The following is a 22,646-nucleotide window of genomic DNA, read 5'->3' as shown; positions in this document are numbered from 1 at the left end:
GACACTGCACTGGCAGTTACTGCAGGCAGTGCCCTCAGAGCAGCGTAGCCGTTAGACACCATGCAGAATCACTGCTGCACCTGACACACAAGAGGGAACTGTGGTTAGCGCTGCTGCCTCACAGCGCCAGGTTCAATTCCCGGCTTGGGTCACTGTCTGAGTGGAGTCTGCACGTTCTCCCCATGTCTGCGTGGATTTCTTCTGGGAGCTCTGGTTTCCTCCTGAAAAACATGCAGGTTAGGTGGATTGGCCATGCTAAATTGTCCCTTAGTGTCCAAAGACATGCAGGTTAGTGTGGATTGGCCAGGCTAAATTGTCCCTTAATGTCCAAAGACATGCAAGTTAGGGTGGATTGGCCAGGCTAAATTGCCACTTAGCGTCCAAAGATGTGCAAGTTAGGGGAAATTAGTGAGGCAATAAATCAGGAATAACACATTAGCCTTGGTAACGGTGACCATGACAATTGTCAAAGATTGTCGTTCAAAACAAAACCCATTTGAGTCATGAAAGTCCCTATCAAGAGAAGGAAATCTGCTGCCCTTACCTAGTCAGGGCCTACATGTGACTCCAGAGCCACAGCAATGCCCTCTGAAATGGAGGGCAATTAAGGATGGGCAATAAATGGGCGGCACAATGGGTTAGCACTGCTGCCTCACAGTGCCAGGGACCCGGGTTCGATTCCCGGCAGCACGGTGACACAGTGGGTTAGCACTGCTGCCTCACAGCGCCAGGGACCCGGGTTCGATTCCCAGCAGCACGGTGACACAGTGGGTTAGCACTGCTGCCTCACAGCGCCAGGGACCCGGGTTCGATTCCCAGCAGCACGGTGACACAGTGGGTTAGCGCTGCTGCCTCACAGCGCCAGGGACCCGGGTTCGATTCCCAGCAGCACGGTGACACAGTGGGTTAGCGCTGCTGTCTCACAGCGCCAGGGACCCGGGTTCGATTCCCAGCAGCACGGTGACACAGTGGGTTAGCACTGCTGTCTCACAGCGCCAGGGACCCGGGTTCGATTCCCAGCGGCACGGTGACACAGTGGGTTAGCACTGCTGTCTCACAGCGCCAGGGACCCGGGTTCGATTCCCAGCAGCACGGTGACACAGTGGGTTAGCACTGCTGTCTCACAGCGCCAGGGACCCGGGTTCGATTCCCAGCGGCATGGTGACACAGTGGGTTAGCACTGCTGCCTCACAGCGCCAGGGACCCGGGTTCGATTCCCAGCTTGGGTGACTTGTCTGTGTGGAGTCTGCACTTTGTCTTTCTGCCTGCGTGGGTTTCTTCATAGCCCCATGTATTTTACCCTAGCTAGTTCCCCTGATACTAAGGGGCAATCTAGCATGACAATCCAGCTAACATGCACATCTTTGCAATGTGGGAGGAAACCGGAGCACACAGAGGAAACCCACGCAGACATGGGGAGAATGTGCAGACTCCTACAGACAGTGACCCAAGCCAGGAATTGAACCTGGGTCCCTGGCGCTGTGAGGCAGCAGCGCTAACCATTGCGCTGGCCAGTGAAGAGAGGTTGAACAGTTTAGGCCGGTACTTGCTGACGTTTATACAAATGAGAGGAGATCTAACTGAGGAATGTAAGACGGGTTGGCAGGGTAGACACAAGAAGGATGTTTCTCCTTGTTGGGCATTCTCGACCGAGAGGCCATGGTTTCAGGCTCGGGGTAGGCAGATTCACAATGAGGAGGAATTAGTTCATTCAGAGGGTGATGAATCTGTGGAATCCTCTATCCCAGAGCGCAGTGAACGCTGGGACACTGAACACATTGAGGGAGGTGGAGAAGATTTTAATTAGTAATGGGGGGAATGGGAAAAGGCAGAAGGGGGGGAAGATGAAGCCACGAGGAGATCAGCCATGATGGTATGGAATGGGGGAGTAGGTTCGAGGGGCTGAATGGCCCACTCCTATTCCTCGTTCTAGCAGTAATACACTCACAAATGAGTTACAGACTGGAATCTAATCGAGGGGTTCGGGGTGGTTTATATATAGAATAACAGATACCCGGGAGTGAGTTACTGACTGGAATCTAATCGAGGGGTTTGGGGTGGTTTATGTATAGAATAACAGATACCCGGGAGTGAGTTACAGACTGGAATCTAATCGAGGGGTTTGGGGTGGTTTATATACAGAATAACAGATACCCGGGAGTGAGTTACAGACTGGAATCTAATCGAGGGGTTCGGGGTGGTTTATATATAGAATAACAGATACCCGGGAGTGAGTTACAGACTGGAATCTAATCGAGGGGTTCGGGGTGGTTTATATATAGAATAACAGATACCCGGGAGTGAGTTACAGACTGGAATCTAATCGAGGGGTTCGGGGGGGTTTATATATAGAATAACAGATACCCGGGAGTGAGTTACAGACTGGAATCGAATCGAGGGGTTCGGGGTGGTTTATATATAGAATAACAGATACCCGGGAGTGAGTTACAGACTGGAATCGAATCGAGGGGTTCGGGGTGGTTTATATATAGAATAACAGATACCCGGGAGTGAGTTACAGACTGGAATCTAATCGAGGGGTTCGGGGTGGTTTATATATAGAATAACAGATACCCGGGAGTGAGTTACAGACTGGAATCTAATCGAGGGGTTCGGGGTGGTTTATATATAGAATAACAGATACCCGGGAGTGAGTTACAGACTGGAATCTAATCGAGGGGTTCGGGGTGGTTTATATATAGAATAACAGATACCCGGGAGTGAGTTACAGACTGGAATCTAATCGAGGGGTTCGGGGTGGTTTATATATAGAATAACAGATACCCGGGAGTGAGTTACAGACTGGAATCTAATCGAGGGGTTCGGGGTGGTTTATATATAGAATAACAGATACCCGGGAGTGAGTTACAGACTGGAATCTAATCGAGGGGTTCGGGGTGGTTTATATATAGAATAACAGATACCCGGGAGTGAGTTACAGACTGGAATCTAATCAAGGGGTTTGGGGTGGTTTATATATAGAATAACAGATACCCGGGAGTGAGTTACAGACTGGAATCTGATCGAGGGGTTCGGGGGGGGTTTATATATAGAATAACAGATACCCGGGAGTGAGTTACAGACTGGAATCTAATCGAGGGGTTCGGGGTGGTTTATATTTAGAATAACAGATACCTGGGAGTGAGTTACAGACTGGAATCTAATCGAGGGGTTCGGGGTGGTTTATATATAGAATAACAGATTCCCGGGAGTGAGTTACAGACTGGAATCTAATCGAGGGGTTCGGGGTGGTTTATATATAGAATAACAGATACCCGGGAGTGAGTTACAGACTGGAATCTAATCGAGGGGTTCGGGGTGGTTTATATATAGAAGAAATTTACGGGAGTAATGCAGTTCTTAAACCAAGCACAGCCCCCTGAAGGTGTCTGTTCACTGTTGATGTCTGGGAAAGGGCCTTTCCCTCTGGGGAACGTGGCCTTCTGTGTCTCTCCCTTTCTGTCCCCAAGTGTTTGTTTTCGGAGAGTTATTAAACCTTGACTTGTTATTTTTAGGCTAATCTCAGCCGTCACTTTCACGGCAGCCCAAGAGGATGGGAGGCGTCTGCTCTGACGCAGCCAGTTACAGCAGCTCCGCCTGTTTTCAGAACCAGCGAAATGGACCCTGTAAGTGGCCCTGCCTTTGCAACTCATTCATCTTACTCGAGCGTAGCAACTGTTCTAATCCAGGTCAGAAACTCCACGATGCTTTAAGCCTCGATCATAGGTGTTGCACTTTGAATTTAGCACAGGTAAGCGCAAGATGTTTCTTTCACTCCAGGTGTGACTCAAACGATGCACAAGGGAGCTTTTATCAAAGAAAGTTTATTTAAGGATGTAGATAACACATAGCAAGAAAATTAGCAAGAACCAATTATAAGAATACAGTGATAACGTGGTGTAAACCTGAACTGGTGAAAATACTGTTTCAATACAAACATCCCTACAAACCATTCTCAGCTTAGCACAGAAAGTAAGTATACTCACGTGATGTTGGAGTTTGCAGCTTTGCTGTGGGTTAGTCCTTTGGACATGGAATTGAAACACTGAGCTTTCATTGTACTGTTACAATTATACAGGGGCCTTGGTGAGGCCACACCAAGAGTATTATGTACAGTTTTGGTCTCCTTTTCTGAGGAAGGATGTTTTTGCTCTCGAGGGAATTATAAAATTCTAACAGGACTAGACAGGGTAGACGCAGGGAGGATGTTCCCGATGGTGGGGGGAGTCCAGAACCAGGGGGTCACAGTCTGAGGATTGGGGGTAGACCATTTAGGACGGAGGTGAGGAGACATTTCTTCACCCGGTGAGCCTGTGGAATTCATTCCCACAGGAAGGAGTTGATGCCAAAACATTGAATGTATTGAAGAGGCGGCTGGATATTGCACTGGGGGGGTGAACGGGATCGAAAGGCACAGGTTTAAGGTGTGAGGGACAAGGTTTAAAGGAAATGTACGAGGTAAGTTTTTGCAGAGTGGTGGGTGCCTGGAACTCGCTGCGGGGGGAGGGAGTGGAAGCGGATACGATAGTGAGTTTTAAGGGGCATCTTGACAAATCCATGAATAGGATGGGAATAGAGGGATATGGTCCCCGGAAGGGTAGGGGGTTTTAGTTCAGTCGGGGGGGTGGGGGGGGGGGGTGGGTGCAGGATGGTCGGTGCAGGCTTGGAGGGACCGAAGGGCCTGTTCCTGTTCTTTGTTATGGGGCGAAAGCAGGATTAAGCTGTTGAGTTGGACGATCAGCCATGATCATGATGATTGGTGGAGCAGGCTCGAGGGGCCGAATGGCCTCCTCCTGCCCCTATCTTCTGTGTTTCTGCCCCCTGGAACTTTCAGCAGACTTTGAGGGAGATACAGGTGAACGTATCACAGACACCTATACAGGAAGTCCTTGTAAAATATCTCTGTACATACACCCTGCTGCTCTTACCGTTCTGCTCTCTGATACATGCTGCCTGCGAGGGCGCTGTGTAATGGAACCTGGTTGGATTTGTTTTGCTCCAGGGGCTACACACCGAGCAACATGTCGGACTGCATTACACCATCCCTGCCAGTGACCTGAAAACTATCCTCCCCCACGGCCTGACACGCCGCTTCCAGCAGCAGGTAAGTAAATGGCTGCTTCACCCCGGAGTAGGCTGGGGGGGGTGCAGCACAGTGGGTTAGCACTACTGCCTCACAGCGCCAGGGACCCGGGTTCAATTCCAGGCTTGGGTCACTGTCTGTGCAGAGTCTGCGCATTCTCCTCGTGTCTGCGTGGGTTTCCTCTGGGTGCTCCGGTTTCCTCCCATAGCCCAAAAAATGCGCAGGTTAGGGGGATTGGCCGTGCTAAATTGTCCCTTAGTGTCCAAAGATGTGCAGGTTAGGGTGGATTGGCCATGCTAAATTGTCCCTTAGTGTCCAAAGATGTGCAGGTTAGGGTGGATTGGCCATGCTAAATTGTCCCTTAGTGTCCAAAGATGTGCAGGTTTGGTGGATTGGCCATGCTAAATTGCCCCTTAGTGTCCAAAGATGTGCAGGTTAGGGTGGATTGGCCATGCTAAATTGTCCCTTAGTGTCCAAAGATGTGCAGGTTAGGGTGGATTGGCCATGCTAAATTGTCCCTTAGTGTCCAAAGATGTGCAGGTTAGGGTGGATTGGCCGTGCTAAATTGGCAGTCCAGTGGGTTAGCACTGCTGCCTCACAGCGCCAGGGACCTGGGTTCGATTCCCGGCTTGGGTCACTGTCTGTGTAGAATCTGCATGTTCTCCCCGTGTCTGCATGGGTTTCCTCTGGGTGCTCCGGTTTCCTTCCACACTCCGAAAAGACGTGCTGGTTAGGTGCTAAATTCTCCCTCAGCGTACCCGAACAGGCACCGGAGTGTGGCGACCGGGGGATATTCACAGTAACTTCATTGCAGTGTTAGTGTCAGCCTTACTTGTGACACTAATAAATAAGCTTTAAGTCAGGCCAGTCTGGCGGTTTGGGTTGTAGTTGGGTGGGTGTCAGGATTGGTTGTGCCCTCTCTGGTCCCCTCTTGTACGTCAGCTCTGTATAGGTTTGCAGCTGGTGCCTTTTACCCTGTGTTGTGTCTCTTTTGCGTTTCAGGTTAAGACTTTCAATGAGGTGTGTGTGATGATCCGACAGCCAGCACTGGAGCTTCTCTCCTATCTCAGATCCGCAAATTACTCTCACCCGGCCATTCGATACGTCATCTGTATCCTTTACCATTTCAAACTCAAGCTTTCTAAGATTTTAAACTCGGTGCTACAAGGGTGGCACAGTGGGTTAGCACTGCAGCCTCCCAGTGCCAGGGACCCAGGTTCCATTTCCAGCTTGGGTCACTGTCTGTGTGGACCCTGCACGTTCTCTCCGTGGGTTTCCTCCGGGTGCTCTGGTTTCCTCCCACAGTCCCAAAGATGTGCAGCAGCAATTTAGCATGGCCAATCCACCCTAACCTACACACCTTTGGACACTAAGGGGCAATTTAGCATGGCCAATCCACCTAACCTGCACATCTTTGGACACTAAGGGGCAATTCAGCGTGGCCTATCCACCCTAACCTACACATCTTTGGACACTAAGGGGCAATTCAGCATGGCCAATCCACCCTAACCTGCACGTCTTTGAACTGTGGAAGAAAACCAGAGCATCTGGAGGACACAAGGTGGCAGAGTGGTTAGCATTTCTGCCTCACAGCACCAGGTTCAATTCCAGCCTTGAGTCACTGTCTGTTTGGAGTCTGCACGTTCTCCCCATGTCTGCATAGGTTTCCTCCAGGCACTCCAGTTTCTTCCCACAGTCTGAAAGATGTGTAAGTTAGGTGGATTGGCCATGCTAAATTGTCCCTTAGTGTCCAAAGATGTGCAGGTTAGGTGGATTGGCCATGCTAAATTGTCCCTTAGTGTCCAAAGATGTGTAGGTTAGGAGGATTGGCCATGCTAAATTGTCCCTTAGTGTCCAAAGGTGAGTGGGTTAGGTGGATTGGCCATGCTAAATTGACCCTTAGTGTCCAAAGGTGAGTGGGTTAGGTGGATTGGCCATGCTAAATAGGCCCACAGTATCAGTGGGACTAGCTAGGGTAATGCATGAGGAATGGGTCCTGGGTGGGATTGTGGTCAGTGCAGACTCAGTGGATCAAATGGGTTTCTGTTGGATTCTATGAACTCGACACGGACAGTGACCCAAAACCGGAATTGGACAAGTAGTGAGGGGAGTTTAAGGTTGTGTTTGATTCGGGGGGGGCTAACCAAGCAGGTTCGTGACGGTGCTGCATTCTTGTGTGTTTTTTTTATTTTCACGGAGGAACACTATGCAGATGTTTGTGATTCCAAGGGAAATAGCAGAGGTTTTCCTGCAGCTTTCTGTCGCTCAGCAAGGGGACAGTATCCTGACCACAGTTGGATATGAATGGTCTGCTCTAACTGTGAAAGTTCACCAGGTTTGATTCTCTGGTCTTTCACACGGGGAGAGAAGGGGTTTGCCCTGAATCCCTGTTAGTGTTTACCGAGCGTGGTGTCGGCCATGTCGCGGTCAACTCCAGTTCTTTCTTTAACACGATGTGTTTCCAGATGGTCGGAAAGGATGTGGGAAAACCCTCACCCTGTGTAATGCAGTCCATTACTGTGCCAAGAGGGACTGGCTAATACTGCACATCCCAAACGGTAGGGTACACATCACCCCCCCACTCTCCACCGCATCGGCACCTCCACCCAGACAGGGATTAGTTGGTGGGGGGAGAAGGGGATTGGTAGGAGTGATGAGGGGGAGAAGGCTATTGGTTGGCGTGGCGGGATGGGGAGAAGGGGATTGGTTGGGATAGCGGGAGAGGGCAAAGGGGATTGGTTGGCATGGTGGAGAAGGGGATTGGTTGGTGTGGCGAGGGGAAGAAGGGGATTGGTTGGTGTGGCAGGAGGGAGAAGAGGATTGGTTGGGGTGAAGAGGGGGAGAAGGGGATTGGTTGGGGTCTGGAGAAGGGGATTGGTTGGTGTGGCGAGGGGGAGAAGGCTGTTGGTTGGCTTGTGGGAGTGGGGGAGGTGGATTGGTTGGGGTAGTGAGGGGGCGAAGGGGATTGGTTGGGGTAGTGAGGGGGCGAAGGAGATTGGTTGGGGTGGCGAGGGGGCGAAGGGGATTGGTTGGGGGGGCGAAGGGGATTGGTTGGGGTGGCGAGGGGGCGAAGGGGATTGGTTGGGGTGGCGAGGGGGCGAAGGGGATTGGCTGGGGTGGCGAGGGGGCGAAGGGGATTGGTTGGGGTGGCGAGGGGGCGAAGGGGATTGGCTGGGGAGGTGAGGGGGCGAAGGGGATTGGTTGGGGAGGCGAGGGGGTGAAGGGGATTGGTTGGCGTGGCGAGGGGGCGAAGGGGATTGGTTGGGGAGGCGAGGGGGCGAAGGGGATTGGCTGGGGTGGCGAGGGGGCGAAGAGGATTGGTTGGGGAGGCGAGGGGGCGAAGGGGATTGGTTGGGGAGGCGAGGGGGCGAAGGGGATTGGTTGGGGAGGCGAGGGGGCGAAGGGGATTGGTTGGGGAGGCGAGGGGGCGAAGGGGATTGGGTGGGGAGAGGGACAAGTTGGCCTTTTGGCAGCACTGGGGGGGGGGTGAGGTTTTGGGTGGGGACAGAGTTTGGGTGTGGGGGAATGGTGAACACGGAGGTGCATATCGAATGGGATGCCTCCCGGTGGGTGGATCTGCTTTGACATTCTCTCACATGGGGATTGAATGTGTGGGTCAGCAATGTCCTGGGATTGGCACAGCTGGGCGGGGGAGGTGTGAATGGATCCCAGTGAGGGCTATAGATTTTATTTACAAGGAGACTTTAACTGATATGGCTATCCCGAGGGTGTGACATGTCCGTCTGTGTCCCCGAGGGTGTGACGTGTCCGTCTGTGTCCCCGAGGGTACGGCGTGTCCGTCTGCGTCCCCGAGGGTGCGGCATGTCCGTCTGTGTCCCCGAGGGTGCGGCGGGTCTGTCTGTGTCCCCGAGGGTGCGGCGTGTCCGTCTGCGTCCCCGAGGGTGCGGCGTGTCCGTCTGTGTCCCCGAGGGTGCGGCGGGTCTGTCTGTGTCCCCGAGGGTGCGGCGTGTCCGTCTGTGTCCCCGAGGGTGCGGCGGGTCCGTCTGTGTCCCCGAGGGTGCGGCGTGTCTGTCTGTGTCCCCGAGGGTGCGGCGTGTCTGTCTGTGTCCCCGAGGGTGCGGCGTGTCTGTCTGCGTCCCCGAGGGTGTGACGTGTCTGTCTGTGTCCCCGAGGGTGCGGCGGGTCTGTCTGCGTCCCCGAGGGTGTGACGTGTCTGTCTGTGTCCCCGCGGGTGTGACGTGTCCGTCTGCGTCCCCGAGGGTGCGGCGTGTCCGTCTGCGTCCCCGAGGGTGCGGCGTGTCCGTCTGCGTCCCCGAGGGTGCGGCGGGTCTGTCTGTGTCCCCGAGGGTGCGGCGGGTCTGTCTGTGTCCCCGAGGGTGCGGCGTGTCTGTCTGTGTCCCCGAGGGTGCGGCGTGTCTGTCTGTGTCCCCGAGGGTGCGACGGGTCTGTCTGCGTCCCCGAGGGTGTGACGTGTCTGTCTGCGTCCCCGAGGGTGCGGCGTGTCCGTCTGTGTCCCCGAGGGTGTGACGTGTCCGTCTGTGTCCCCGAGGGTGCGACGTGTCCGTCTGTGTCCCCGAGGGTGCGACAGGTCTGTCTGTGTCCCCGAGGGTGCGGCGTGTCTGTCTGTGTCCCCGAGGGTGCGGCGGGTCTGTCTGTGTCCCCGAGGGTGTGACGTGTCCGTCTGTGTCCCCGAGGGTGCGACGTGTCCGTCTGTGTCCCCGAGGGTGCGACAGGTCTGTCTGTGTCCCCGAGGGTGCGGCGTGTCTGTCTGTGTCCCCGAGGGTGCGGCGGGTCTGTCTGTGTCCCCGAGGGTGCGGCGTGTCTGTCTGTGTCCCCGAGGGTGCGGCGGGTCTGTCTGTGTCCCCGAGGGTGTGACGTGTCTGTCTGTGTCCCCGAGGGTGCGGCGTGTCCGTCTGTGTCCCCGAGGGTGTGACGTGTCCGTCTGTGTCCCCGAGGGTGCGACGTGTCCGTCTGTGTCCCCGAGGGTGCGACAGGTCTGTCTGTGTCCCCGAGGGTGCGGCGTGTCTGTCTGTGTCCCCGAGGGTGCGGCGGGTCTGTCTGTGTCCCCGAGGGTGCGGCGTGTCTGTCTGTGTCCCCGAGGGTGCGGCGGGTCTGTCTGTGTCCCCGAGGGTGCGGCGGGTCTGTCTGTGTCCCCGAGGGTGCGGCGTGTCTGTCTGTGTCCCCGAGGGTGCGGCGGGTCCGTCTGTGTCCCCGAGGGTGCGGCGGGTCTGTCTGTGTCCCCGAGGGTGCGGCGGGTCTGTCTGTGTCCCCGAGGGTGCGGCGGGTCTGTCTGCGTCCCCGAGGGTGCGGCGGGTCCGTCTGTGTCCCCGAGGGTGCGGCGTGTCTGTCTGTGTCCCCGAGGGTGCGGCGTGTCTGTCTGTGTCCCCGAGGGTGTGACGTGTCTGTCTGTGTCCCCGAGGGTGTGACGTGTCTGTCTGCGTCCCCGAGGGTGTGACGTGTCCGTCTGCGTCCCCGAGGGTGTGACGTGTCTGTCTGTGTCCCCGAGGGTGCGGCGTGTCTGTCTGTGTCCCCGAGGGTGTGACGTGTCTGTCTGTGTCCCCGCGGGTGTGACGTGTCCGTCTGCGTCCCCGAGGGTGCGGCGTGTCCGTCTGCGTCCCCGAGGGTGCGGCGTGTCCGTCTGCGTCCCCGAGGGTGCGGCGGGTCCGTCTGCGTCCCCGAGGGTGCGGCGGGTCTGTCTGTGTCCCCGAGGGTGCGGCGGGTCTGTCTGTGTCCCCGAGGGTGCGGCGTGTCTGTCTGTGTCCCCGAGGGTGCGGCGTGTCTGTCTGTGTCCCCGAGGGTGCGACGGGTCTGTCTGCGTCCCCGAGGGTGTGACGTGTCTGTCTGCGTCCCCGAGGGTGCGGCGTGTCCGTCTGTGTCCCCGAGGGTGTGACGTGTCCGTCTGTGTCCCCGAGGGTGCGACGTGTCCGTCTGTGTCCCCGAGGGTGCGACAGGTCTGTCTGTGTCCCCGAGGGTGCGGCGTGTCTGTCTGTGTCCCCGAGGGTGCGGCGGGTCTGTCTGTGTCCCCGAGGGTGTGACGTGTCCGTCTGTGTCCCCGAGGGTGCGACGTGTCCGTCTGTGTCCCCGAGGGTGCGACAGGTCTGTCTGTGTCCCCGAGGGTGCGGCGTGTCTGTCTGTGTCCCCGAGGGTGCGGCGTGTCTGTCTGTGTCCCCGAGGGTGCGGCGGGTCTGTCTGTGTCCCCGAGGGTGCGGCGTGTCTGTCTGTGTCCCCGAGGGTGCGGCGGGTCTGTCTGTGTCCCCGAGGGTGTGACGTGTCTGTCTGTGTCCCCGAGGGTGCGGCGTGTCCGTCTGTGTCCCCGAGGGTGTGACGTGTCCGTCTGTGTCCCCGAGGGTGCGACGTGTCCGTCTGTGTCCCCGAGGGTGCGACAGGTCTGTCTGTGTCCCCGAGGGTGCGGCGTGTCTGTCTGTGTCCCCGAGGGTGCGGCGGGTCTGTCTGTGTCCCCGAGGGTGCGGCGTGTCTGTCTGTGTCCCCGAGGGTGCGGCGGGTCTGTCTGTGTCCCCGAGGGTGCGGCGGGTCTGTCTGTGTCCCCGAGGGTGCGGCGTGTCTGTCTGTGTCCCCGAGGGTGCGGCGGGTCCGTCTGTGTCCCCGAGGGTGCGGCGGGTCTGTCTGTGTCCCCGAGGGTGCGGCGGGTCTGTCTGTGTCCCCGAGGGTGCGGCGGGTCTGTCTGCGTCCCCGAGGGTGCGGCGGGTCCGTCTGTGTCCCCGAGGGTGCGGCGTGTCTGTCTGTGTCCCCGAGGGTGTGACGTGTCTGTCTGTGTCCCCGAGGGTGTGACGTGTCTGTCTGCGTCCCCGAGGGTGTGACGTGTCCGTCTGCGTCCCCGAGGGTGTGACGTGTCTGTCTGTGTCCCCGAGGGTGCGGCGGGTCTGTCTGTGTCCCCGAGGGTGCGGCGTGTCTGTCTGTGTCCCCGAGGGTGTGACGTGTCTGTCTGTGTCCCCGAGGGTGTGACGTGTCTGTCTGTGTCCCCGAGGGTGCGGCGGGTCTGTCTGTGTCCCCGAGGGTGCGACGTGTCTGTCTGCGTCCCCGAGGGTGTGACGTGTCCGTCTGTGTCCCCGAGGGTGTGACGTGTCCGTCTGTGTCCCCGAGGGTGCGGCGTGTCCGTCTGTGTCCCCGAGGGTGCGGCGTGTCCGTCTGCGTCCCCGAGGGTGCGGCGTGTCCGTCTGCGTCCCCGAGGGTGCGGCGGGTCCGTCTGTGTCCCCGAGGGTGCGGCGGGTCCGTCTGTGTCCCCGAGGGTGCGGCGGGTCTGTCTGTGTCCCCGAGGGTGCGGCGGGTCTGTCTGTGTCCCCGAGGGTGCGGCGTGTCCGTCTGTGTCCCCGAGGGTGCGGCGTGTCCGTCTGTGTCCCCGAGGGTGCGGCGTGTCTGTCTGTGTCCCCGAGGGTGCGGCGTGTCCGTCTGTGTCCCCGAGGGTGCGACGTGTCTGTCTGTGTCCCCGAGGGTGCGACGTGTCTGTCTGCGTCCCCGAGGGTGCGGCGTGTCTGTCTGTGTCCCCGAGGGTGCGGCGGGTCTGTCTGTGTCCCCGCGGGTGTGACGTGTCTGTCTGTGTCCCCGAGGGTGTGACGTGTCTGTCTGCGTCCCCGAGGGTGCGGCGGGTCTGTCTGTGTCCCCGAGGGTGCGGCGTGTCTGTCTGTGTCCCCGAGGGTGCGGCGTGTCTGTCTGTGTCCCCGAGGGTGTGACGTGTCTGTCTGTGTCCCCGAGGGTGTGACGTGTCTGTCTGCGTCCCCGAGGGTGTGACGTGTCCGTCTGCGTCCCCGAGGGTGCGGCGGGTCTGTCTGTGTCCCCGAGGGTGTGACGTGTCCGTCTGCGTCCCCGAGGGTGCGGCGGGTCTGTCTGTGTCCCCGAGGGTGTGACGTGTCCGTCTGCGTCCCCGAGGGTGCGGCGGGTCCGTCTGCGTCCCCGAGGGTGCGGCGGGTCTGTCTGTGTCCCCGAGGGTGTGACGTGTCTGTCTGTGTCCCCGAGGGTGTGACGTGTCTGTCTGCGTCCCCGAGGGTGCGGCGGGTCTGTCTGCGTCCCCGAGGGTGCGGCGGGTCTGTCTGCGTCCCCGAGGGTGCGGCGGGTCTGTCTGCGTCCCCGAGGGTGCGGCGGGTCTGTCTGTGTCCCCGAGGGTGCGGCGTGTCTGTCTGCGTCCCCGAGGGTGCGGCGTGTCCGTCTGCGTCCCCGAGGGTGCGGCGTGTCCGTCTGCGTCCCCGAGGGTGCGGCGTGTCCGTCTGCGTCCCCGAGGGTGCGGCGGGTCCGTCTGCGTCCCCGAGGGTGCGGCGGGTCCGTCTGCGTCCCCGAGGGTGCGGCGGGTCCGTCTGCGTCCCCGAGGGTGCGGCGGGTCTGTCTGCGTCCCCGAGGGTGCGGCGTGTCCGTCTGTGTCCCCGAGGGTGTGACGTGTCCGTCTGCGTCCCCGAGGGTGCGGCGGGTCCGTCTGCGTCCCCGAGGGTGCGGCGTGTCCGTCTGTGTCCCCGCGGGTGTGACGTGTCTGTCTGTGTCCCCGCGGGTGCGGCGGGTCTGTCTGTGTCCCCGAGGGTGTGACGTGTCCGTCTGCGTCCCCGAGGGTGCGGCGGGTCCGTCTGCGTCCCCGAGGGTGCGGCGTGTCCGTCTGTGTCCCCGCGGGTGTGACGTGTCTGTCTGCGTCCCCGCGGGTGTGACGTGTCTGTCTGTGTCCCCGCGGGTGTGACGTGTCTGTCTGTGTCCCCGCGGGTGCGGCGGGTCCGTCTGCGTCCCCGCGGGTGCGGCGGGTCTGTCTGCGTCCCCGAGGGTGTGACGTGTCTGTCTGTGTCCCCGAGGGTGTGACGTGTCTGTCTGTGTCCCCGCGGGTGTGACGTGTCTGTCTGTGTCCCCGCGGGTGTGACGTGTCTGTCTGTGTCCCCGCGGGTGTGACGTGTCTGTCTGTGTCCCCGCGGGTGTGACGTGTCTGTCTGTGTCCCCGCGGGTGCGGCGTGTCTGTCTGTGTCCCCGAGGGTGTGACGTGTCTGTCTGTGTCCCCGAGGGTGTGACGTGTCTGTCTGTGTCCCCGCGGGTGCGGCGTGTCTGTCTGTGTCCCCGAGGGTGTGACGTGTCTGTCTGTGTCCCCGAGGGTGTGACGTGTCTGTCTGTGTCCCCGAGGGTGTGACGTGTCTGTCTGCGTCCCCGAGGGTGTGACGTGTCTGTCTGTGTCCCCGAGGGTGTGACGTGTCCGTCTCTCCCAATCGCAGCTTATTTATGGGTGAAGCACTCGAAAGAACTGATGCAGTCGTCCTATAACCAAGCCCGCCTGGACCAGCCACTGGAGGCCTCTGCCTGGCTTAAGAACTTCAAGATCACCAACGAGCGATTTCTAAAGCAGGTAATAAATCCCCACACTACCCCCCCTCCCCCCCTCCCTCCCCTGGCTATTTAGTGGCAGCTAATCCCAGCCAGGGGCAGGATTCTGGGGGATTGTTTTTCAAACTGGAGGCCTGTGACCAGCGGTGTGCCTCAGGGATCAGTGCTGGGCCCACTGTTATTAATCATTTATATTAATGATTTGGATGAGAATATAGGAGGCATGGTTGGTAAGTTTACAGATGACACCAAGATTGGTGGTATAGTGGACAGTGAAGAAAGTTATCTCCAATTGCAATGGGATCTCGATCAATTGGGCCAGTGGGCTGATGAATGGCAGATGGAGTTTAATTTAGATAAATGCGAGATGATGCATTTTGGTAGATTGAACCAGAGCAGGACTTACTCAGTTAATGTTAGGGCACTGGGGAGAGTTACAGAACAAAGAGATCTAGGGGTACAGGTTCATAACTCCTTGAAAGTGGAGTCACAGATGGACAGAGTGGTGAAGAAGGCATTCGACATGCTTGGTTTCATCGGTCAGAACATTGAATACAGGAGTTGGGATGTCTTGTTGAAGTTGTACAAGACATTGGTAAGGCCACACTTGGAATACTGTGTACAGTTCTGGTCACCCTATTATAGAAAGGATATTATTAAACTAGAAAGAGTGCAGAAGAGATTTACTAGGATGCTACTGGGACTTGATGGATTGAGTTATAAGGAGAGGCTGGATAGACTGGGACTTTTTCCTCTGGAGTGTAGGAGGCTGAGGGGTGATCTTATAGAGGTCTATAAAATAATAAGGGGTTTAAAAAAAAAGGGCAGCATGGACCAGTTGGGCCAAAGGGCCAAGGATTTGAGTTTAGGGATAGGGATGTTTTGCTGCAAATGTACAGGGCGTTGGTGAGGTCACACCTGGAGTATTGTGTGCAGTTTTGGTCTCCTTATCTGAGGAAGGATGTTCCTTGCTATAGAGGGAGCACAGCGAGGGTTTACCAGGCTGATTCCTGGGATGGCAGGTCTGTCATATGAGGAGAGACTGAGTGGGTTAGGATTATATTCACTGGAGTTTAGAGGAGGGAGAGGGGGTCTGATAGAAACTTATAAAATTCTAACAGGGTTCAACAGGGTGGATTCAGAAAGAATGTTCCCCATGGTGGGGGGAGTCCAGAACGAGGCGGGGTCAGAGTTTGAGGAGAAGGGGTAAACCTTTTAGAACTGAAGTGAGGAGAAATTTCTTCACCCAGAGGGTGGGGAATGTGTGGAATTCACTCACACAGAAAGTAGCTGAGGCCAAAACGTTGTGTGATTTCAAGAAGGAATTAGATATCACTCTTGGGACTAAAGGGATCAAGGGATATGGGGGGACGGAAGGGGTGGAATCAGGATATTGAATTTGAAACCAAAAGAGAAAATGCTGGAAAATCTCAGCAGGTCAGACAGCATCTGTAACGAGAGCAAAGAGCTGACCTTTCAAGGCCAGATGACCCTTTGTCAAATTTGAATTTGATGGTCAGCCATGATCAAAATGAATGGTGGAGTGGACTCAAAGGGCCGAATGGCCTACTTTTTTTGTTATTCATCCCTGGGACACGGGTGTCTCTGGCTGGGTCCAGCATTTATTGCCCATCCCTAGTTACCCTTGGGGGGGGCAATCAAGAGTCAGCCACATTGCTGTGTGGCTCTGGAGTCACATGTAGGCCAGACCGGGGTAAGGACGGCAGATTTCCTTCCCTAAAGGGAACCAGATGGGTTTTTCCGACAATGGGTCATCAGTAGATTCTTAATCCCAGATATTTTTTATTGAATTCAAATTCCACCATCTGCTGTGGGTGGGATTCGAACCCGGGTCCCCCAGAACACGAGCTGGGTTTCTGGATTAGTAGTCTCGCGATAATATCACAAGACTCTCACCTCCCTTTGTTCTGTTTCTAGTTCCTATGTTTCTGTGTCACTCTGTGGTTTGACCACACTAACTGAGGGGGATTTTCTTGAACAGCTGAAAACCCAACAGAAGTACATCTGGAGCAAGCGAGAGGCGACTGAGGAAGGAAGACCATTGGCTGAAGTTGTGGAGCAGGTGAGAGGCTGAAACATGCGTGGTTCCTATGATAAAGGAGCAGAATTGAGTCTGCTCCACCATGGCTGATCTACTCCTCATCCCCATTTTCCTGCCTTCCCCCCATAACCCTTCAATCCATTCTCAATTAAAAATCCTTCTTAAATTTTACTCACTGTCCCAGCATCCACCTGCACTTTGGGGCAGTGAATTCCACAGATTCACAACCCTTTGGGAGAAGTAGTTTCTCCTCAACTCTGTTTTAAATTTGCTGCCACTTATCCTGAGACCTCTCGTCCTACAATGTCCCACAAGAGGAAACATCTGCCCCATGACTATTTTATCCAGACCTTTTATCACCTGTCCTGGTCCCCCCCCCACGCTGACACTATAGTTAGGAAAGCCTCACCAACACCTCTATTTTCTCAGAAGACGAAGGAAATTTGGCATGTCCGCTATGACTCTCACCAACTTTTACAGATGCCCCATAGAAAGCATTCTTTCTGGTTGTATCACAGCTTGGTCTGGGCTCCTGCTCTGCCCAAGACCACAAGGAACTACAAAAGGTCGTAAATGTAGCCCAATCCCATCACACAAACCAGCCTCCCATCCATTGACTCCGTCTACACTTTCCGCTGCCTCGGGGAAAAGCAGCCGGCATAATCAAGGACCCCCCCCCCACACACCCCGGACATTCTCTCTTCCGTCAGGGAAAAAGATACAAAAGTCTGAGGTCCTGTACCGACCGACTCAAGAACAGCTTCTTCCCTGCTGCTGTCAGACTTTTGAATGGACCGACCTCGCATTAAGTTGATCTTTCTCTACACCCTCGCTGTGACTGTAACACTACATTCTGTACTCTCTCCTTTCCTTCTCTATGAATAGTATGCTTTGTATAGCGCGCAAGAAACAATACTTTTCACTGTATCCCAATACATGTGACAATAATAAATCAAATCAAATCAAATATTGTGTACCTCAATTGATCTCCCTTCACTCTTCTGAATTCCAGAGAGTATCGGCCTAAACTGTTCAATCTCTCTTCATACAACAAACTCCTCATCTCTGGAATCAATCTAGTGAACCTCCTCTGAGCTGCCTCCAATGTCACTACATCTTTCCTCAAATACGGGGACCAAAACTGTGCACAATACTCCAGGTGTGGCCTTGCCAATGCCTTGTGTAGTTGCAACAAGACTTCCTTCCCTTTATATTCCATTCCTTTCGCTATGAATGCCCACATTCCATTCATTTTCTTTATTATCTGCTGTACCTGTTTGCTCGTTATCTGTGCTGGAGCAGTCAGAGGTTGGTGGCCAGGCATGTTCTCACACTTTGGTTTTCTGTATCCTGACCTCCGCTGCGATTCTCTAAAATACCCTCAGTGTTTACCGGTTCATCCTCCTCCTCACCTAGTATTTGTGCTGCTAAAAACCCTCCTGATTTCACTTCCGGGCGCAGAGGGATCTGGGTGTCCTGGTCAATGAATCTCAAGATACAGGCCAGACCGAGAAAGGACAGCAGGTTTCCTCCCTAAACGGCAGTAGTGAACCAGATGGGGTTTTCCAATGGGAAAGCTTATTTTAAAGTTTTTATTAGTGTCACAAGTAGGCTTACATTAACGCTGCAATGAAGTTAATGTGAAAATCCCCTAGTCGCCACACCCCGGCACCTGTTTGGGTACACTGAGGGAGAATTTAGCACGGCCAATGCACCCTAACCAGCCCGTCTTTCAGACTGTGGGAGGAAACCGGAGGAAACCCACACAGACATGGGGAGAATGTGCAAACTCCGCACAGACAGTGACCCAAGCAGGGAATCGAACCAAGGTTCCTGGCGCTGTGAGGCAGCAGTGCTAACCCACTGTGCTGTCCTGGGTACAGCAGGTAACAAGGAAAGCCAAGACACACGGGTAAATGATGTGTAAAATACTGCAGGATGTGAGTCACCTTGCCAGCTGAACTCAAGGGAGGGAGCCAGCATCTCTCCAGAGAGGACAGAGTCAGGGCGGGGTAATGAGGGGAAATGAGTGCTGTGAGTCACCAAGCTGACCGTGATCCTTGACTCTCCAACTGCAGGGTTTAACTCGAGTGAAGAATGCCAGTGACGTGGTGGGCGTCCTGTTCAAGGAGCTGAAAGCGCAGTGTCTCCCCGACACGTATCGGATGCTGGTGGCGATCGATGGCGTCAATGCCCTCTGGGGTCCGACCACCATGAAGAGAGAGGACAGAAGCCAGGTATCCCATCCACCTGGTTCAACCCAGGCTCCAACTGTTTCCCACCCACTCGGAGCTATTTCTGTGTGTGTGTGTGTGTGTGTGTGTGTGTTCATACATGACCCTCTCCGTGAAATGGTTTCAACACAAAATACTCAATCCCAGTGGATCAAACCCCTTCCCGTTCACTCCCATTGTACACAATCCCAATGGACCCAAACCCCTTCCCGTTCACTCCCATTGTACACAATCCCAATCCCAAACCCCTTCCCGTTCACTCCCATTGTACACAATCCCAATGGATCAAACCCCTTCCCGTTCACTCCCATTGTACACAATCCCAATGGACACAAACCCCATCCCGTTCACTCCCATTGTGCACAATCCCAATGGACCCAAACCCCATCCCATTCACTCCCAATGGACCCAAACCCCATCCCATTCACTCCCAATGGACCCAAACCCCTTCCCATTCACTCCCATTGTACACAACCCCAATGGATCAAACCCCTTCCCATTCACTCCCATTGTGCACAATCCCAATGGACCCAAACCCCTTCCCGTTCACTCCCATTGTGCACAATCCCAATGGACCCAAACCCCTTCCCGTTCACTCCCATTGTGCACAATCCCAATGGACCCAAACCCCTTCCCGTTCACTCCCATTGTACACAATCCCAATGGACCCAAACCCCTTCCCGTTCACTCCCATTGTACACAATCCCAATGGACCCAAACCCCTTCCCGTTCACTCCCATTGTACACAACCCCAATGGACCCAAACCCCTTCCCGTTCACTCCCATTGTACACAATCCCAATGGACCCAAACCCCATCCCGTTCACTCCCATTGTGCACAATCCCAATGGACCCAAACCCCTTCCCGTTCACTCCCACTGTACACAATCCCAATGGACCCAAACCCCTTCCCGTTCACTCCCACTGTACACAATCCCAATGGACCCAAACCCCTTCCCGTTCACTCCCACTGTACACAATCCCAATGGACCCAAACCCCTTCCCGTTCACTCCCACTGTACACAATCCCAATGGACCCAAACCCCTTCCCATTCACTCCCATTGTACACAATCCCAATTTAAAGCTGTAATTCCTATGCCGTTCCTTGCCTGCCTGTTATTTGGTGCCCAATGTTTCAGATGTTGAGTGAGTGCCACTGGGAAAGACGCCCGTCTGTTTGACAATGGGATGGAGCTTGTTAAATATCCCTGGGCTGGGGGCTTGTCTCCTTTGGTTTTGCCTGGGTTTAATTGGAAAGGGGTGAGACGTGGGAAAGGGATGAACCAGCTCACTGATGCCCAGTCCAGTCAACAGCCCTGGCTGAGCAGAGAGAGAGACTGGGACAGAGCGTACACACATACTGGCCAGTCAGAGCAATGCCCCTGAATGAATCCAACTTCTCCAAGCTGTGATGAACCAGGGGCACTCCCGGTGCTGGCCCCCAACCTGAGCTGCAGAGGGGTGCACGACGTAGGAGCAGAATGAGGCCACTCAGTCCATCGAGTCTGCTCCCCCATTCAATCATGGCTGATATTTTTCTCATCCCCCATTCTCCTGCCTTTTCCCCATAACCCCTGATCCCCTTATTAATCAGGAACCTATCTATCTCTGTCTTAAAGACACTCAGTGACCCGGCCTCCTCTGCGGCAAAGAGTTCCACAGATTCCCCACTCTCTGGCTGAAGAAATTCCTCCTCATCTCTGTTTTAAAGGATCGTCCCTTTAGCCTGAGGACGAGTCTCACACCTCCTGAGCCTCGTGTACCCTAGCCCACTCCTGACCCTGACCCTCAACCCTGACTGTCCCCTGGGAGTCAGGGGGTGACCAGAGGACGGGCAGAGGAATTCCTGCCACCTTGCTGCCAGCATTCCTGAGCAGGATGGGGAAATGCATCCTAAACCCGGCCTTGTTTGTGTGTTTGGTTGCTTCATGCTGCTCACTGACGTGTCTGCCTGTTTTAGGTGTTGGCGGAAGAACTCACACTGATCCACAACCTGAGGAAGCTGGTGAACAATGACTGGGTAAGTGACTGACAAAACCCGATTGGAGAGTGCTGCAAGTTCAGTTATTTATTCGTGTCACAAGTAAGTCTGACATTAACACTGCAATGAAGTTGCTGTGAAAATCCCCCAGTCGTCACACTCCAGCACCTGTTCGGGTTACACTGAGGGAGAATTTAGTACGGCCAATGCACCCTAACCAGAACGTCTTTCAGACTGTGGGAGGAAACCAGAGCACCCTGAGGAAACCCACGCAGACACGGGGAGAATGTGCAGACTCCACACAGACAGTGCCGTGCTCAATTCTCCCTCAGTGTATCCGAACAGGAGTGTGACAACTAGGGGATTTTCACAGTAATTTTATTGCTCCCTCGGCACCGACCCTCCCGCAGTGCGGCGCTCCCTCGGCACCGACCCTCCCGCAGTGCGGCGCTCCCTCGGCACCGACCCTCCCACAGTGCGGCGCTCCCTCGGCACCGACCCTCCTGCAGTGCGCACCACATGTAAAAGCTCTTTGAGGTACTCAATCTGCAGACAGCAGCCTGTGTACAAGTCTGGTCTCTGCTGTACCTCTGGCTCTGCGGCACGTCTGAGAGCTTTAACTAACAATCTGTGTCCTGTTACAGGCTGGCGGAGCAGTGGTGACCACACTAACCCAGACTGGAGCCCTGGCGAGTGCAGACCTCTCCTGCTTGCCACACGATCTCCTGCGCAAGGTGAGACCTCGAAATGAGGAAACATAGAAACAAGAAGCAGGAGGAGGCCGTTCGGCCCTTCAATCCTGCCCCACCACACGTTATGATCATGGCTGATCATCAAATTCAATAGCCTGATTTTCCCCCCTTCCCCCCCATATCCCTTGATCCCTTTAGCCCCAAGAGCGAAATCTAACTCCTTCTTAACTCCTTCTCCAAATCACACAACGTTTTGGCCTCAGCTACTTTCTGTGGGAGTGAATCCCACCCTCTGGGTGAAGAAATTTCTCCTCTCCTCAGTCCTAAAAGGTTTACCCCTTATCCTCAAACTCTGACCCCCTGAGTTCTGGACTCCCCCCACCATGGGGAACATTCTTTCTGAATCCACCCTGTTAGAATTTTCCAAGTTTCTGTGAGATCTCCCCAGCATGTGGAGACATCCTGTGCGTCACAAGTTGTTCTGGTGTCAGTACATGTCCCTGATGTTTCCCTTTCACGGTAAGAAGTCTCACAACACCAGGCTGAAGTCCAACCAGTTTATTTGATAGTAATCCCACAAGCTTTCGGAAATGGTGTCCCTTTGTCAGGTGTGTGGAAGGTTCTGATCACACACAGTTTACAGAATACTGATTAGAATGTGAGTCTTTACAGCTAACCTGCTATTCAAGTTTTAAAGGTGTAGACAGTATGAGTGGAGATAGCCTTAAGCATCGGTTAAAGAGATGTGTATTGTCTCCAGACAGGACAGTACACATCTCTTTAACCTATACTAATATCTTCTGTAAGGTGCGGATCTCCAGAAACACTCTTTGTCTGGTGTATTTATCTGTCGATACGTTTCTCTCCCCTCTCACTCTCCGCAGGATGGCTTTGATGCGATGGACCCCTTTGTCCCGGTGGAAGTTCTCGAATACAGTCCGAAGGAGTTTGAGAGCTGCTATCAATATTACATCGACCGCAAGTGGATCCAGCACGAGAAGGGTGAGGAGGAGGCTGTACCTGATACTCAGGTGCTGGGATACCCACTGTGCTATTGGAGGAACAGGGGAGAACAAAGAAAATTCCAGCACAGGAACAGGCCCTTCGGCCCCTCCAAGCCTGCACCGACCATGCTGCCTGTCTGAACTAAAACCCCCTACCCTTCCGGGGACCATATCCCTCCATTCCCATCCTATTCATGGATTTGTCCAGATGCCCCTTAAAACTCACTATCGTATCCGCTTCCACTCCCTCCCCCAGCAGTGAGTTCCAGGCACCCACCACCCTCTCTGTAAAAAAAAACTTGCCCTGTACATCTTTAAACTATTGCACC

At 55.3% G+C, this 22,646-nt stretch overlaps 1 protein-coding gene across 1 annotated transcript in view; it reads left to right on the top strand.

Moving 5' to 3' along the window:
• dap3 (death associated protein 3) overlaps positions 1-22,646 on the top strand; it is a 30,525-nt gene that overhangs the window by 5,152 nt on the left and 2,727 nt on the right. Inside the window, exons 3-12 of the mRNA XM_080184303.1 lie at positions 3,516-3,626; positions 5,003-5,104; positions 6,086-6,194; positions 7,549-7,641; positions 14,236-14,366; positions 16,347-16,427; positions 18,485-18,643; positions 20,601-20,660; positions 21,266-21,355; positions 22,198-22,315. Coding sequence (XP_080040429.1) covers positions 3,516-3,626; positions 5,003-5,104; positions 6,086-6,194; positions 7,549-7,641; positions 14,236-14,366; positions 16,347-16,427; positions 18,485-18,643; positions 20,601-20,660; positions 21,266-21,355; positions 22,198-22,315 — 1,054 coding nt within the window. The remainder of the gene's footprint in view (positions 1-3,515; positions 3,627-5,002; positions 5,105-6,085; positions 6,195-7,548; positions 7,642-14,235; positions 14,367-16,346; positions 16,428-18,484; positions 18,644-20,600; positions 20,661-21,265; positions 21,356-22,197; positions 22,316-22,646) is intronic.

Source organism: Carcharhinus amblyrhynchos, unplaced genomic scaffold (assembly GCF_965287045.1).
Source record: "Carcharhinus amblyrhynchos unplaced genomic scaffold, sCarAmb.v2.hapA scaffold_668, whole genome shotgun sequence".
NCBI classification, from domain to species: Eukaryota; Metazoa; Chordata; class Chondrichthyes; order Carcharhiniformes; family Carcharhinidae; genus Carcharhinus; species Carcharhinus amblyrhynchos.
The sequence above is the reverse complement of the archived record's forward strand: the minus strand, read 5'-3'. Positions and strand labels throughout refer to the sequence as shown.